The sequence below is a fragment of the Gavialis gangeticus genome, unplaced genomic scaffold (genome assembly GCF_001723915.1).
Source record: "Gavialis gangeticus isolate Ggan-Ray unplaced genomic scaffold, GavGan_comp1, whole genome shotgun sequence".
Classification (NCBI taxonomy): Eukaryota; Metazoa; Chordata; order Crocodylia; family Gavialidae; genus Gavialis; species Gavialis gangeticus.
In genome coordinates, this window is record NW_017728996.1 from 34,563,270 (window position 1) to 34,576,659 (window position 13,390).

The 13,390-nt window shown below is 42.0% G+C and overlaps 1 protein-coding gene across 1 annotated transcript in view; it reads right to left on the minus strand.

The window, feature by feature from the left end:
- ADAM10 (ADAM metallopeptidase domain 10) overlaps window positions 1-13,384 on the minus strand; it is a 136,327-nt gene extending 122,943 nt beyond the window's left edge. Inside the window, exon 1 of the mRNA XM_019504302.1 lies at window positions 13,289-13,384. Coding sequence (XP_019359847.1) covers window positions 13,289-13,343 — 55 coding nt within the window. The 5' untranslated portion in view covers window positions 13,344-13,384. The remainder of the gene's footprint in view (window positions 1-13,288) is intronic.
- Between the last annotated feature and the right edge of the window lie 6 nt (window positions 13,385-13,390).

Genomic DNA, 13,390 nt, shown 5'->3' on the forward strand with positions numbered 1-13,390 from the left:
TACAGGGGTGGGGAGCCAGGACAGGTTTCTATCCCTGCCCTGGGGGGGGGGGGGGGAGAGCAAGCGAGCAAGAGAGAGGGAGCAAAAGATAAAAGGGAGGGGAGTTTTCAAAACTACTGGGTTAAGCTTTCAGCTGAAGGAAGTCCAAACCACCCAGCCTCACAACATCTAATGTGCTTGGAACTCAGAGGGGCAGACCCACATCACAGAACTTAAATTCCTCCAAGGCATCTGGAGGGCAGCATCCCATCAGTGCTACAAGACTAGCAGCAGTGAAAGAGGAAAGTCAACGGAAAAAGAATGTCTTAAAGAATCAGGTCCCAGTGAAAGGCCACCAAAGAGATTAGTTGAAGGTTGAAGAAATTAGTATGGAAGATGGAAATATTGCTGCTCTATGAAGCCCCTTGATTCCCGTCAATGACTACATGTCTTCTAGACAGAAGTTAAGGGTCCCAGATGGCACAGACTCACACCTTTGCCTACTTCATCTGCACTAAAGGAGCAAAAAAAAAATAGGAAAAATGGAGCATTTGTAACTGCTAGTCATCCAGCACTCTGGATTTCTAACCTGCATACCTTCATGTGGAGAGGGAGGCAGTTTCCTACTTTGCAACAGTAAGGAAGCACCATTCCAGAGCTGCGTGTTTATCAGACATCCAACAACCAGAAAGTCAAATGAAAAAGATACAACCCATCTCTCAATGGCATAGGTAATCCCAGTATCTTTCTCTTTCCCAACAAGCTGAACTTTCACCAGAGCTTCTCCTAGAAGCTTAACAGTAAACTCTCATCTCTTGTATCTGACTCTATTTAGGCATATTTTGATAAATGAAGCTCTAAACTACAAAGTTGTGAAGCACCTGCATCCATCACTTTGAACAGAGTGGCTGGCTACACATCCAGTCAGCAAGGATGGAAATGAAAGGCATCATATGCCTGCCTCCAAGCACTATTTGAGTTTTCCTGTCTCAAAACATCACTTTCTAACATCATAAAACCTTTTAGAGAAGCTGCATTTAAAGAAAGAATGAATCCTTTGAATTCTAGGCTATGGGTTTTGATCTTTGTTAATTTTGTTTGTATATGGATTTTTTTCTGAATTTTCAGGTTTGATTTGTATTCTTATTTTTGTTTTCATTATATCCATTTTCACTTTTATATCTAGTTATGGCTAATTTGTATATCAGTCATTGTGTGTTATCTAAATAAACTTTTCCCTGGAAGATAAGTTCCTGCAATGAGTTTTTATATGACAACCACAATAAAAGAAACACTGCACTAGAAACAGTCATTAACAATCAGTAACTTTTAGAAACTGTATAACTAACAGTTTTGAGCAACATAGAATTTATAACGGCAATGCAAGCTAGTCGTTACAACTAATGACAAAAAAAGGGCAACAGCCAAAAATAAGTGCAACTCTTTGGGGGCTCAGTTGGTCCATCTGGAAAGGGTCAGGGCTTCATCAAAATACACATCAAAAACCTCAGATTTACAGAGGTCTGCATTCTTTTTATCATCTGTTTTATGGAGAATACCAATACCCAAAATAACTCTTACTGCCCCTGAACTTGAAGCCCTTCAAGCAAAAGTATGGCATTCCTATATAGGACTCTCAGAAAGTTTTCGTTAATTTCTGGTCTACTATTGAATATATTATACTGAAATTTTAAAAAGATTTGGATAAGGATCTTCAAGAATTATACATATTCAATGTATTAATTTGTTTCCAAGGTAATGGAATGATGCTTTTATGAAGGGAAATTAGGTTTCTCCCTTCCCCCCCCCATGCCAAAGCTTCAGTAATTTTCCTTGGAAACCAGATGACTCAGAACTGAGTTATGCAACATTAACCTTTAGAGAAGATGAACATGTTAGGAACTTCAAATGTAAGATGGCATTAAATTGAAAGAATCATCTCAATGAGGTCTGATCCTAGTGCCCATCAACATACATCAGAATTGATTTGAGTCAATCAATGCTTTCAAACTTCATCACTTGGATTCATCAATGATGTGAGTGACAATATGATAATGCTTCGTCCTTTTAAAATTTAAGTAATGATCAAAAAAGCAGCAAAATACACTTTATTCTTTTCTGAATTTACACTTAGGTTAAAGCTCACTAGTAGTCTCTTTCATTGGTTACCAGACACTGTAACAGGTGTCACATGCCAAGGTTGGCCAATCTGCAGCCAGGGTGGATTTGATCTAAAACAAATCGATTTAAATCACTGGCCAGAAAGACTCAATTTAATGTACATAAACTGTTGATGGGTAGGTAATCACAGTGTGTTGCCTCATCTGAATATACTGCTGTTAACAAGGATATTATCTCTGCAGTCATAAATCCGCAGTTTGAGAACTGAAATTAAGCATCAAGAGATGCTTAATGGGATCTTTTAGACTGGGCACCGAGTTCCATTGGGTAGAGTGGTTTTCTTTAATCTTTACTAATCTACAGAGGAGCCTCTGGGAACCCCAAGAGATTGGGTCCCTAATTAGTCCAAGGTCTGTTGTGACCTATTTATAGAACTTTTATAAAAAGGTTACATGAATTTATTGTCTCAAATTATATATAATTAGAAGTTATCTCTATTCTGTGATGATATCTTTGAGCTCTAATGTATCTTAAAATTAAATAATCATTCAGATACAGAGCTATAACGCTATATATCTTTTTCAAAACTTCATCTTAAAGAATATGATTTAAATTAAAAAAAAAAAATCATGCAACACACAGGTGGTCAGGAAAAGAACAGGAAATACAGGGACAGATAGGGCTGGGAACAGAAAGGAGAGCAATCTATCAGCCAGGGAGCAGAAAAGCAAATGGGTAGGGAGCATAGGGCAGGGAGCAGAAGGCAGACTGGGAGCAGAAAGGGGATCAGGATGATACTTGTGGAGGGTCTAGGGCTTAATTTGTGGTACACCTGCCAAAGAAGTTGGCCCCCACGGCCATATGTTATTTGGGTGGTCAAGAAAAGGCACACCTTGAGATATCACCTAAGTTCTCAAAATATTTATAGTCGTTCCAAAAGCTTTTTGAATAGGAAATTATAATAAACAAATATGATGCAGACTTTTCAATAATGAAAACAAGATGGTTCAAGTACTTCTGCTGATCAGAGCTTTCCCATGCTGTAGCTGGAAGAAAATATCCTATACCTGTTTTTGCTGTTTATAGAGTGAAATTGACCAAAATGATGTCATCTTCACTCTGATACCAATTGTGAATGTTATGACCAGGGATCCAGGTTTTCCATTTCCCACAGAGAAAGGGAGAAAATCGTGGATTTCCTCCTTTACCAGAACAAATCGTGGATTTCTCATTTTGGCAAAGCCGCCCACAGATTTTGCAGTTTTGCAAAGAGCTCTCTGTAGTTCCAGCCTGCAAGGGGCTGGAGGAAGCAGGAAGAGGGCTGTCAGACAGGGGACACCATCTGCATGTATATCAGGGGTGGGCAAAATGTGGCCTGGGGGTTGGATAAAGCCCGCCAGGTCATTCTATCCAGCCTGCAGGGCCCCTAAAAATTTAGAAAATTAATATTAATCTGCCCTGGGCTGCCTGTCACGCGGCCCTCGACAGCTTGCCAAAACTCAGTAAGCAGCCCTCTGCCCAAAATAACTGCCTGCTCCTGATGTATACGCACATGGCCACCAGGTACCCTGGACAGCAGTCCTCATAAATGTGGGGTGGGGAAGAGGGAAATTGAGGCCCCCATAGGGAGGGAGGGAGTTGAGCAGGGCTGAGGCTGCTGCCCCATCAGGGGATGCATGGGGCTTAGGGCCCAGGGCTACAATGTGCAGCTGCAGGGCCCCAGCAGGGAGTGGGATGGGGCCACAGGTGGCTTGTCTAGGGGCGGCTCCCCACTGCTACACACACTCCTGAGGGGTCAAGGGGAACCCATGCCCCCCAGATCTGTGCACAGGGCAGGGGTGGGCTTGGGCTCCCCACCCTGCTGCCCTCCCCTGGGGCCTCCATAGCCCAGAACATGCAACCCAGCACTACAGGCTGGAGAGGGGCCATGCGGGGCAGCTCCTTGCTGTTGCGAGCTCCATGCTGCCCTGGTGAGGTATCCCCTGCACACAAAGCAGCAGCAGGGATGATAGCATGAACACTACTGCTGCGCACACAGGGAGCACCTCGCCAGAGCACTGCAGAGCTCGCAGCTGCAAGCAGCTTTTCTGCACAGCCTTGCTCTGCAGCGCTGGGTCACACCTGCCAGGCTGCAGAAGCCCCAAAGCAGGGCACCTGGGTGGGAGGCCAAGTCCACAGCAGGCAGCCCATGCCTGCCACCACCCTGCACACAGATCTCGGGGGCACCAGTCCCCCACTTTCTCCCTAGGAGGGTGTACAGCAGCAGGAAGATGCCCTGCCCACACCCACAGCAGGCAGTAGGGGGTGGAGCTGGGCTCTCATCCACCGTAGCAGCCACCGCCTTTCGTTGGGGGCAGGGGTCTATGAACCTGGATGCCTGGCCCCGTAGGCCTGGCAGCTGGAGGGGGTGGGGCATTTAATTTTAATCATGGATTTGGGGGGGTTTAAATCAGAGAAAACCAGGATCCCTGCTTATGAAGGACCACTTGGAACCAGTAACTGGCTACCCAAACTCAAAAATAGTGTCTGGAGAGGATGTACATAGGAGACAGCACTGAAGAGGAACCAGCATTTTATTTTTAGTAAGTTTGTTGTTTTTTGGGTTGGGTTTTTTTTTCCGGCAGATTTTGGACAATGCCCAATTTTGCAGACAACCCCCTGTTTTGTGTATCCGCAAAATGGCAAATTAAGCAGGTCCCTAATTATGGATACAATATTAAGTATTGTACCTTTACCAGCAGTTCAAAAAGCAGCAGTACAAAGGGACTTTCCCCCCTTTCACAATAGCAGTCCAACTCGCCTGCTGTAAGCAAGGCTTCAGTGTCTAGTAGAATTTCCAAATAATATGCACATATGGATGTACACGGGACAATTCAATGCCACAGTTGCCCTATTTTAGCACCCTACACATTCTTCTTGGAAAGTTTGTTTAGTCTGAAGAGTGCAAACAGATTTACCCCTCTCCTTCCCCACGCCTCAAGCTGTACTTAGGTCTGATGTAGGTCCTATATCATTCAAAAATGGTATCCTACACCGAACTTTCTAGCATATTACCTTGTACCATACTAGCTGCCTTTGAAGAGAACAGGCTGTAACTGAGCTAAACTATTGACTTGTTAGAGATAACTGGAAACAGGATTAGTTACCAGACTATTTCAACGAGACTTAAGGGACTAGCCCTTGTTCGTACAGATGTCAGTGAGAACTTCTTGTTACTGATTTCACTGGCAACAGAACGGAAGGTTCTCAGAATAATTTTAGAGCATAAGTGCAAGTTGGACGTTGCCATTTATGCCTGTGAAAAATTCTCCTGTATTCTCTGACAGAATGAGATGTCAAGGAAACACCAACCTTGCTTTTAAAACAATTTTCTTTAGGCCAAATATCAGAGGAAAACTTTTTGATATGGTAGGGCTGGATTCAAGTCTCCAGGTACTTGAGGCTTATTAAGCAAATGTGGACTCTTCCTATATAAGGCTGCAGGCCCATCGCAATGATAAAGCTCATTTTAATACATGATACTTCATCCAATGTGGGTACATCTTTAAAGTGCAGTTCTTAGTGTGAGTCACAAATAATTTAAACCTATATTCTAAATTATTTTTAGAAACCATCTTTTGTTTTCATGGTGCCTTCTACCAACAATCAGATTTAAAGACACTAACGAAATAACCTTCACACTAGCCCACTCATTTAAAAGTTGGAAAAGTATGTTCTTTCATTAAGTTTATACCTAGCTTTAAACCCCACTCAGTTTCCCCCAACCTCTAAAATACATTTATACAGTTAAGTACGTATCTATGGTTATAACATATACTAGCAAATTGCCTGAAAAGAATGACGGATGAATTTCAAATAACAAAAACAAACAGCTAGATTTTACTTTTTATATTTATTAATTAAATATTTATAAAACTTAAATAAAATAGGCTGAACATTTGAAGATACCAATCCCTCCCTGCACTTGCTCTCATCCAGCGGGCTGGAGGCAGACCCACCCATGCTGCCGCTGGGTAGGTTTGTTACTTTAAGAACAAAATAAAAATATGCGTCTCAGAGGTTGGGGGGGGGGAGAGGAGTGGAAGTGGGTAGTTTCATTAAAAGATAGCATTGATGCCAAGGAAAACAGAAGTTTCTAAAATTAACTACTCACTTCTACAACTAGAATTCCTAACCGGAACCCCAACTTGATCTTTAATTTACCCAATTTAAAAACAACTCCACATTTGGGGTGTGAAACCTCTCATCTTTACAGAAAAGGAGATAATACTGGTGCTGCTTCATTTTCAGTGACAGGCAGGGCACTGATAGGAGCCTAGAAATTTTATAGCATAGTCTAGTGCTTTTAATAAATATAGCTTCTAAAGAATCAATAAGTCTCTGCATCTGGCACAGAGCTTTTCTTCTTCGTAATGTGTTCTCTCAACCGCTATAAGCCATTTTTCATAAGATACCCTTGAAAAAAAGTTGTAAGCAAAACTGATTATTAAAATGTCTACCCAATGATACACCTCACCTCACTTTGGATCTCCCTCCATTTGATGTCTGAAAGGTGTTTATGAGTACAGTCCTTGCTAAATCAAAATATCAACACCTTCAACAAGGACCTTTAAACACAATGACTTCTCAAACTAAGGAGACTACCTGGTTCTCAGAGGTCTCATGATTACTGTCAGTTAGACAGCAATATCCCGATCATTTTTGTTAAACCAGTAGCAGTTACTCACATATTGTACATGCTATGAACTGGTATTACTATATTTTACCACAACTTCTACACAAAGGCTTCTAACCAGTTACTTGTTACTTTTGTATGTACTGCATTTCAAAACAAGACTATACTTTCCCTGCGTTGGTATTGTTTTCTATCCTTTTTGCAAGGGAAGTATTCCTGTTACCATTCTTCTATGAAAAACAATACAGCTGCACCACCTATAGTATGCACCAGCTCAAATATAGTCTTCCTATAGTGTTTTTAAGGAATTGGGAATATAAAAACAGAGTAGATATCAAGGCTTCACAATAAATGTTAGCTTACATTTCCAAAAGTCAGTGTTAATATTACTACAGTGCTCAAAAGCCTGGACCAGAACTGGCCACTCATTATGAACATCCAATATGAAGACATAATCCCTGGTCCAAGTGTAGAGTCTAAATTGAGACCCTTCCCCTCCCCCACTTCCAAGCTGGCCTTTCCCAATCAGCAAAGATTCATTGGTGGTGCCACAATAAGCAGCTAGGGGGTCTGTGGTACTTTGCAACTATACAATTTTATTCTGCTTCCAAGAAAATGAAGTTTATCATTTAAAAAGTATGAAGTAAGCAATCAGATGGGGAACAAGTATATCAGATAAACTGGACCACTTCACTAAAAACTGCTGTGTGAGAATAGTATGTGGCAAGTTTATAAGATGTTACACAAGTTCAGGCCAAGCAGTTTCACTGAAACAGATGGTAGCACCAGATACGTGGGTGTGCCTGCAGCTGGAAAAGGGCAGTTTTGCACAGTCACTTAGATAAAGGTCTTGTATATTCCCGTAGGAGCTGCAGTGGCATCGATAACACTGCTGTCTCCCTACTTCAGGATAAGGCACCTGGGTCTGTTATCAGGACAAACCCTCTCTGCAACGCTAATTAGAGATGACCCAGATCATGAAGTTTCTAAATCGCATATCAGTGAGGTAAAGAAAAAAGAAAAATAAAAAACAATTTTTTTTGGAATTACCAGAGACTATTAAAATGTTATACCAGGACTAGGCATCTTAATACTGATATCAAACTGTTTAATAATTAATTGTTTATGCCTGGTATGATCAGTTTTCTATCACTTCCGCATGCAATTCTTAGTTCTCAAGACTAACCAGAAAAATTCCTTACCACTTTCCTAGAATAGTCAGAAATCGCTCTTAAGAGCTTGTATTTTATTTCCAAGCTGCAAACAGTATCCTATTACATACTGGATACTATATGGATTATTTAACAATATACTAGTCTTGTATCTTAAAACAGAAATTTAAATCTAATCCAAGTTTGTAAAGAACAAAGTTTTTATGAAATCTGACTTGACCGGTTGTTCGAAGTAGTCCCAACATAAATCCTACTGGACAGTGGGCCACATTGCAAGAGTCTTCACTGAGTGGCAGGTTTGTAAACATCAGCACAGAGAACAAATTTATCACTAGAGATACTCGCACAAATTGAACTGAGGTATGTTAGAGCAAATTGGAAAATAATCTTTTGAAAATATTAGCTTGGTTACGAAGAATATATTATTTGCTCATCATTAAGCAAGATGAAATACATAAGAGACATCAAGGTGAGAGAATGAAGAGTTTGGCAAGTCTGTATTATAAACTCGTGGCACTGGTAACCATACTGTACTTCTGTCAAGACTAAGGAAACAATTCAGTATCAAAGACTATGTTGCTGCTATCCATCTTTAGTAGTAAAGATAAGAAAACTCTTAAGAGAACACTCCTTAAACACTTTAGGAAGGAAATTTCTTTCTACTTACTAGTGTTACAACAATCAGATTATTCTAGCAGATTAAAGAGAAGTTTCACTGCTCATATTCAGTGCATCAGTAAATAGTTCCACTGTTTGTAGGCTATTCCTACGGCAACAGGAATACAAATAATAAACAGGATTTAAATTCCCCAGAACTATCACAGGGATACAGAGACAGATTTAATACCTGTAGCTACCACTGACATTTGCAAATGACTACGTTTCAAGTTGATAATGTTCCTTCACACTAAGGAATACGTAAATCTTTGTGAAAAACAGGTACTATTTTAAAGTTTAATATTTGAATCCGACACTGGGATTTAAAGTGAAGTTTTCAAAAGACTGTTTGCAATTTCTTTACACTTACTGTTAAAAAGAGTTCTGAAAAATAGAACACACCTTTTAGAGAAATCACCTTTCCGTTTTAAATGCTGGAAGTCATGTAGTAAGGTGGGATGTGTCACTGTACTGACAGAATTAGGAAATATATGAAGAAAATGTTTCTCACCACCATCTAGGACTGATCATCAATTTTACATGGGACACCTTCAACTTCTCCCTCTCTTTTTCAACTTTTTCTTTTTTTCTTTTTTTTTTTTAAACAAAATCATTAATAGTTGAAGAATAAATACCAAGTTTTTCCCTCCTCTTTTTCTCCCTAGAAAAAAGATTCCCTTGTTTGTGTAGTCTTTCATAGAAAAGAAAAAAAATAAAAGAAAAAGAAAGCTTAAAAGAATGCGGTTTAAACCTACAAAAATAGCAAAGTAGTATGAAGATATCACTGAACTTACTGAACTTAAAAAAGTTGAAAGATTTTAAATGGTCAGTGTTCCTTATCATTAAGATGATAAAATAAAGCTAAGTATGGCAGTACTACAATTATAGATTTTCACACAGGATCCTTCTCTAAGGTTTCTGGTCCAGCTACAGATTTAGAAACCACTCTTTCCACCATGTTGTTGGGCTTTTGGTTATAGCCATGTTGGTCTAAGGACGAAGGCAGGCAAGGTTCTTTGGGTAGATGTGATATCTTTTTTCCAGCTACTCAGTTGGTCTAATAAAAGATGTCTCATCTACCCAAAGAGCCTTGCCCAACTCTTTCCACCATGAACCTCATAGGGTATATTCTTCATTGAAGAGTTAACTCCGGCTCTTAAATGTTGCTTCTTGCTCCTCCTCACCCTTACCCCCATCTCAAACTCCAAAGTTTGTTTTAACCCCTGGTTGGGGGTATAGCTTAGATCTTGGGTGCCACTTTAACTAGGGGTGGCTATTCACTTACTCTGAACTCAGAGCATCAGCTACATTACTTGAATGCTGTTAGCACTCCACTCTCTCCCCAAATTTCCCTGCATAAGCCCAAGACAAGTTTTCTGTCAATTCGGTGGGAAAGAATCATGAAGTGGCTAAGTCTACAGCAGCACAAAAAGCTACAAAACATGCCCACAGCAGTCCAAGCAACACACGCAGAAGTGCACAACACCAAAAAGAATACAATAACTTGATTACAGAGTTAAACAGTGGCTCATGCCCAAGCTAGGTTAACCAAGGTCCCATTTACATAGGCCAGAGGTTGGCAACATGAGGCCCATGTTCTGGCCTGAGGAGCTGCTGTATCTAGAGCTGCGGTCTCCAAAGTGGGGTGCGTAAGACAATCCATTGGGGTGCAGGAAGAAAATATTATACCTTCTGTTTATATTTATATAAATATACATATATTGGGGGTGCATGCTCAAAAATTTTTTACTGATAGGGGTGCGTGATCAAAAAAGTTCGGAGACCACTGATCTAGAACACAACTCTCCTAGGGCCAGGGAGCTGGATGCTGTGCCTGCATCACTGCTGCTTCTCTCTGTCCCCTACTCCCAAGCTACAGCATGGTGCAGCTTCCAGCCAGGTGGGGAACGGAGCTGGGGCTGAGCAGCTACCAGATGCACCCATACTACACCAAGGAAGTGGAAGTGGGAGTGAGGACACACAGGGTGAAGGGGCAGCAATGCCAACACAGCTTCCAGCAGCCTGGCCCTGGTACAGCTCCCCACTGTCTGGAAGCCATGTCTGCGCAGCTCGAGAGTGGGAGGTTGAGAAGCAGCAGCATCAACATGGGCCCCAGCTGCCCTGCCCCAGTGTAGCTCCCCTCTGGCTGCAAACTGTACCCATACCCCAGCAGGAGGCTGAGAAAAGCCAGTCCTAGCATAGGTTCCAGATGCCTGGCCCCAAGATGGGTACAAAGAGCACCCCTCAACCAAAACATCACCTCAGCACTACTTACTTTACATGCAATGCAAATGCATGAGTGCAAGTAACCAAACGGCTCCCTGAGCCAAGTACTTCACAGAAAAAATAAAACTTGAGAATCAACTCAACTTTTTGAAACATATTTATACTAACTCTTAATGTAAAGAACTAATTTCCAAACTTTGTTCAAACTGTAACATGAGAGAGAGAGTGAGAGAAGCTTTAAAATAAACTCTATACACCAGAATCTGACAAGTTTGCTTCTCCTTTAAAAAAAATCCAAAGTATTCCCATTTCTCTCAATTATAAGAAGTGGAAGTCCTTATTAATTATTCAAATCTTGTAACCGAATACCTGGAACATGTTCTCTAAATATTGTATTTACTTGGATTCATTATAAACTGTAATTCGCATCACTCGGCTAAGTAAAGTGGCACGATTTTAATTTTTAGGCCCTAATCTTTCATATGCTTATCTTCCTATGAACAACTGAAGAATGTGATGTCAAAGAATCATAAGAATAATTCAATAATTAATTTTGCCCTACACCACTTTACTAGTGTAATAACACAATAAGGAAACCCAAACAAAAATTGCTGTCACTGGATATTTAACACATGTCCATTCTAAATGCTTTTCTAAATAATGTACATGTCAAGTAACTATGAACAATTTGAAATACTTGATTTCCCACCCCACACTGGCAGTTCATTTAACACACATTGATACTATGAAAATCTTTACACTTCATGCTTCTGCAACTTTTTCACTATAATGTATAATTACATTTGAAATAACAACTGTAGCTCTATTACTAATAGGATATATAAGAATTTTAGAAAAACTGTTAAAGGAAAAACCAGGTAAAAAACCTGCCATATTGAGAATTAAAGACCTGTTCCAATAAACAGTTATGCAAGTATGTTAACACACATGTCAACAGCCTTAGACCTTTAATGCATCTGAAGCTAAAATGGGATTTTTACTGCAATCTTCTCCACAAAAGATAAAGTCTTTAATACTTCAGATTAGTTTTATTTACTACTTTATTTTACTTAACACTTTAATATTGCTTAAATAGTAAAGACTTTACACTCTTGGAAGAGATGCTGCCTAAACAACAAGTAAAATCTAAACTTTTCACCATATTAGTGAAGTTAGCAAACACTTTGTACAAACAGGTCAGTATTTTTGAGACACACTAACAGCGGGATTTTCAAAATCTTTTTGAAAAGCTTAAGTGATTTAGGAGAACAAGAGAAACCTTTTGATTCAAGAAATCTGGAATACCTCACATTTAAGGTCATTACACAGGGAGGCACCATTGTTGCAACTGGAGCAGAAACTGTTTTTTTGTTCTCAGTTGTTATTATTTTTGCAGTAAAAAAAAAAAAAGGTTACTAAAGCCTTGAGCAATATTTCAGAATGTTTTTAGACTGGTATTAAAGCTTGAGATTTGCATACACACAACCTCAATATGAAAGCTGTCCGGTTGTTACTATTCTGGCCCAAATAAAAGCACTGGATATGGTCTATATTTGGGCCACACGATGCCAGTTTACTTTCCATTTAGTCAACTTATAAACGAACTTCCTGGCTTCGCCTACAGATTGCATCAAAGTTCTCACACTTCACCATTATTCTGCTACAACCAGTGCAAAACATGGGTTTTTGGCCTAATGCTGCCAAGACAGAAAGCTACAGCTGCAGAGCTCAGAAGTGCCAGAGGAGAAAGAGGAAGTGTCTTATCAGCAACTCCACCCATCCACCTCCCAAGCCCTGACCTCACCCCACCAGGAAACCAAATTAAAAGAAAACAATCAAACTCTCTTCAGGGGAAAATGGAAAGCATTTTCCAAGGGCTAGGTAGACAGGACCCAAGTGCTGCAGGCGGGCAGGACCTTATCCTACCGGCTCCCCCCAGCAGGGCACTGCTCCCCCCCCCTCCGGCAGGCGGCACAGGGCAGCGCGGGGCCGCGGCACGGCTCCAGGACAGACGGTCCCGCTTCCCCGGCACAAAAGGCAACTTCAGCTCTTTGAAGGAAGAAAACCAACACTTCCTGGTTCTCTGCAGCCCCCGCGGCGGGAAACAGCCAGGCAGGGAAGCGGCGGCCCGTGGCACAGCCCGGCGCCCCCTCCCCGGACGCCGCAGCACAATGGCCTGGCGCAGCCCGCCCGCGTCCACGGCCAGAGGCTGAGCCCCGAGGGGCCGCCATCGCCCAACAAACCCGCCCCTGCCCGGAGTACGGGGCGGAAGGCCGCCAGGCAAGGAGCGTCCGGGGGGAGAGGGAACAGGCTGCGTTCCGGCGAGGCGAGGCCGGCCCCAGCCCAGCACGGCGGGAGGAGGCAGGGGCACAAGCGGCACAGGGGGGAGGCCCCGGGCTCCCAGGCCGCGCAGGGGAGCAGCGGGCCCGGCCCCACCCTCCCGCGCGCGGCTTCTCACCTCCGGCACCCGCCGCCCAGGAGCAGAGCAGCACGATCGCGCTCACCAGCACCATCTTCGCCCGGGCCAGGCCCCGCCGCCGCCACCCGGCCGGGCCCGCGC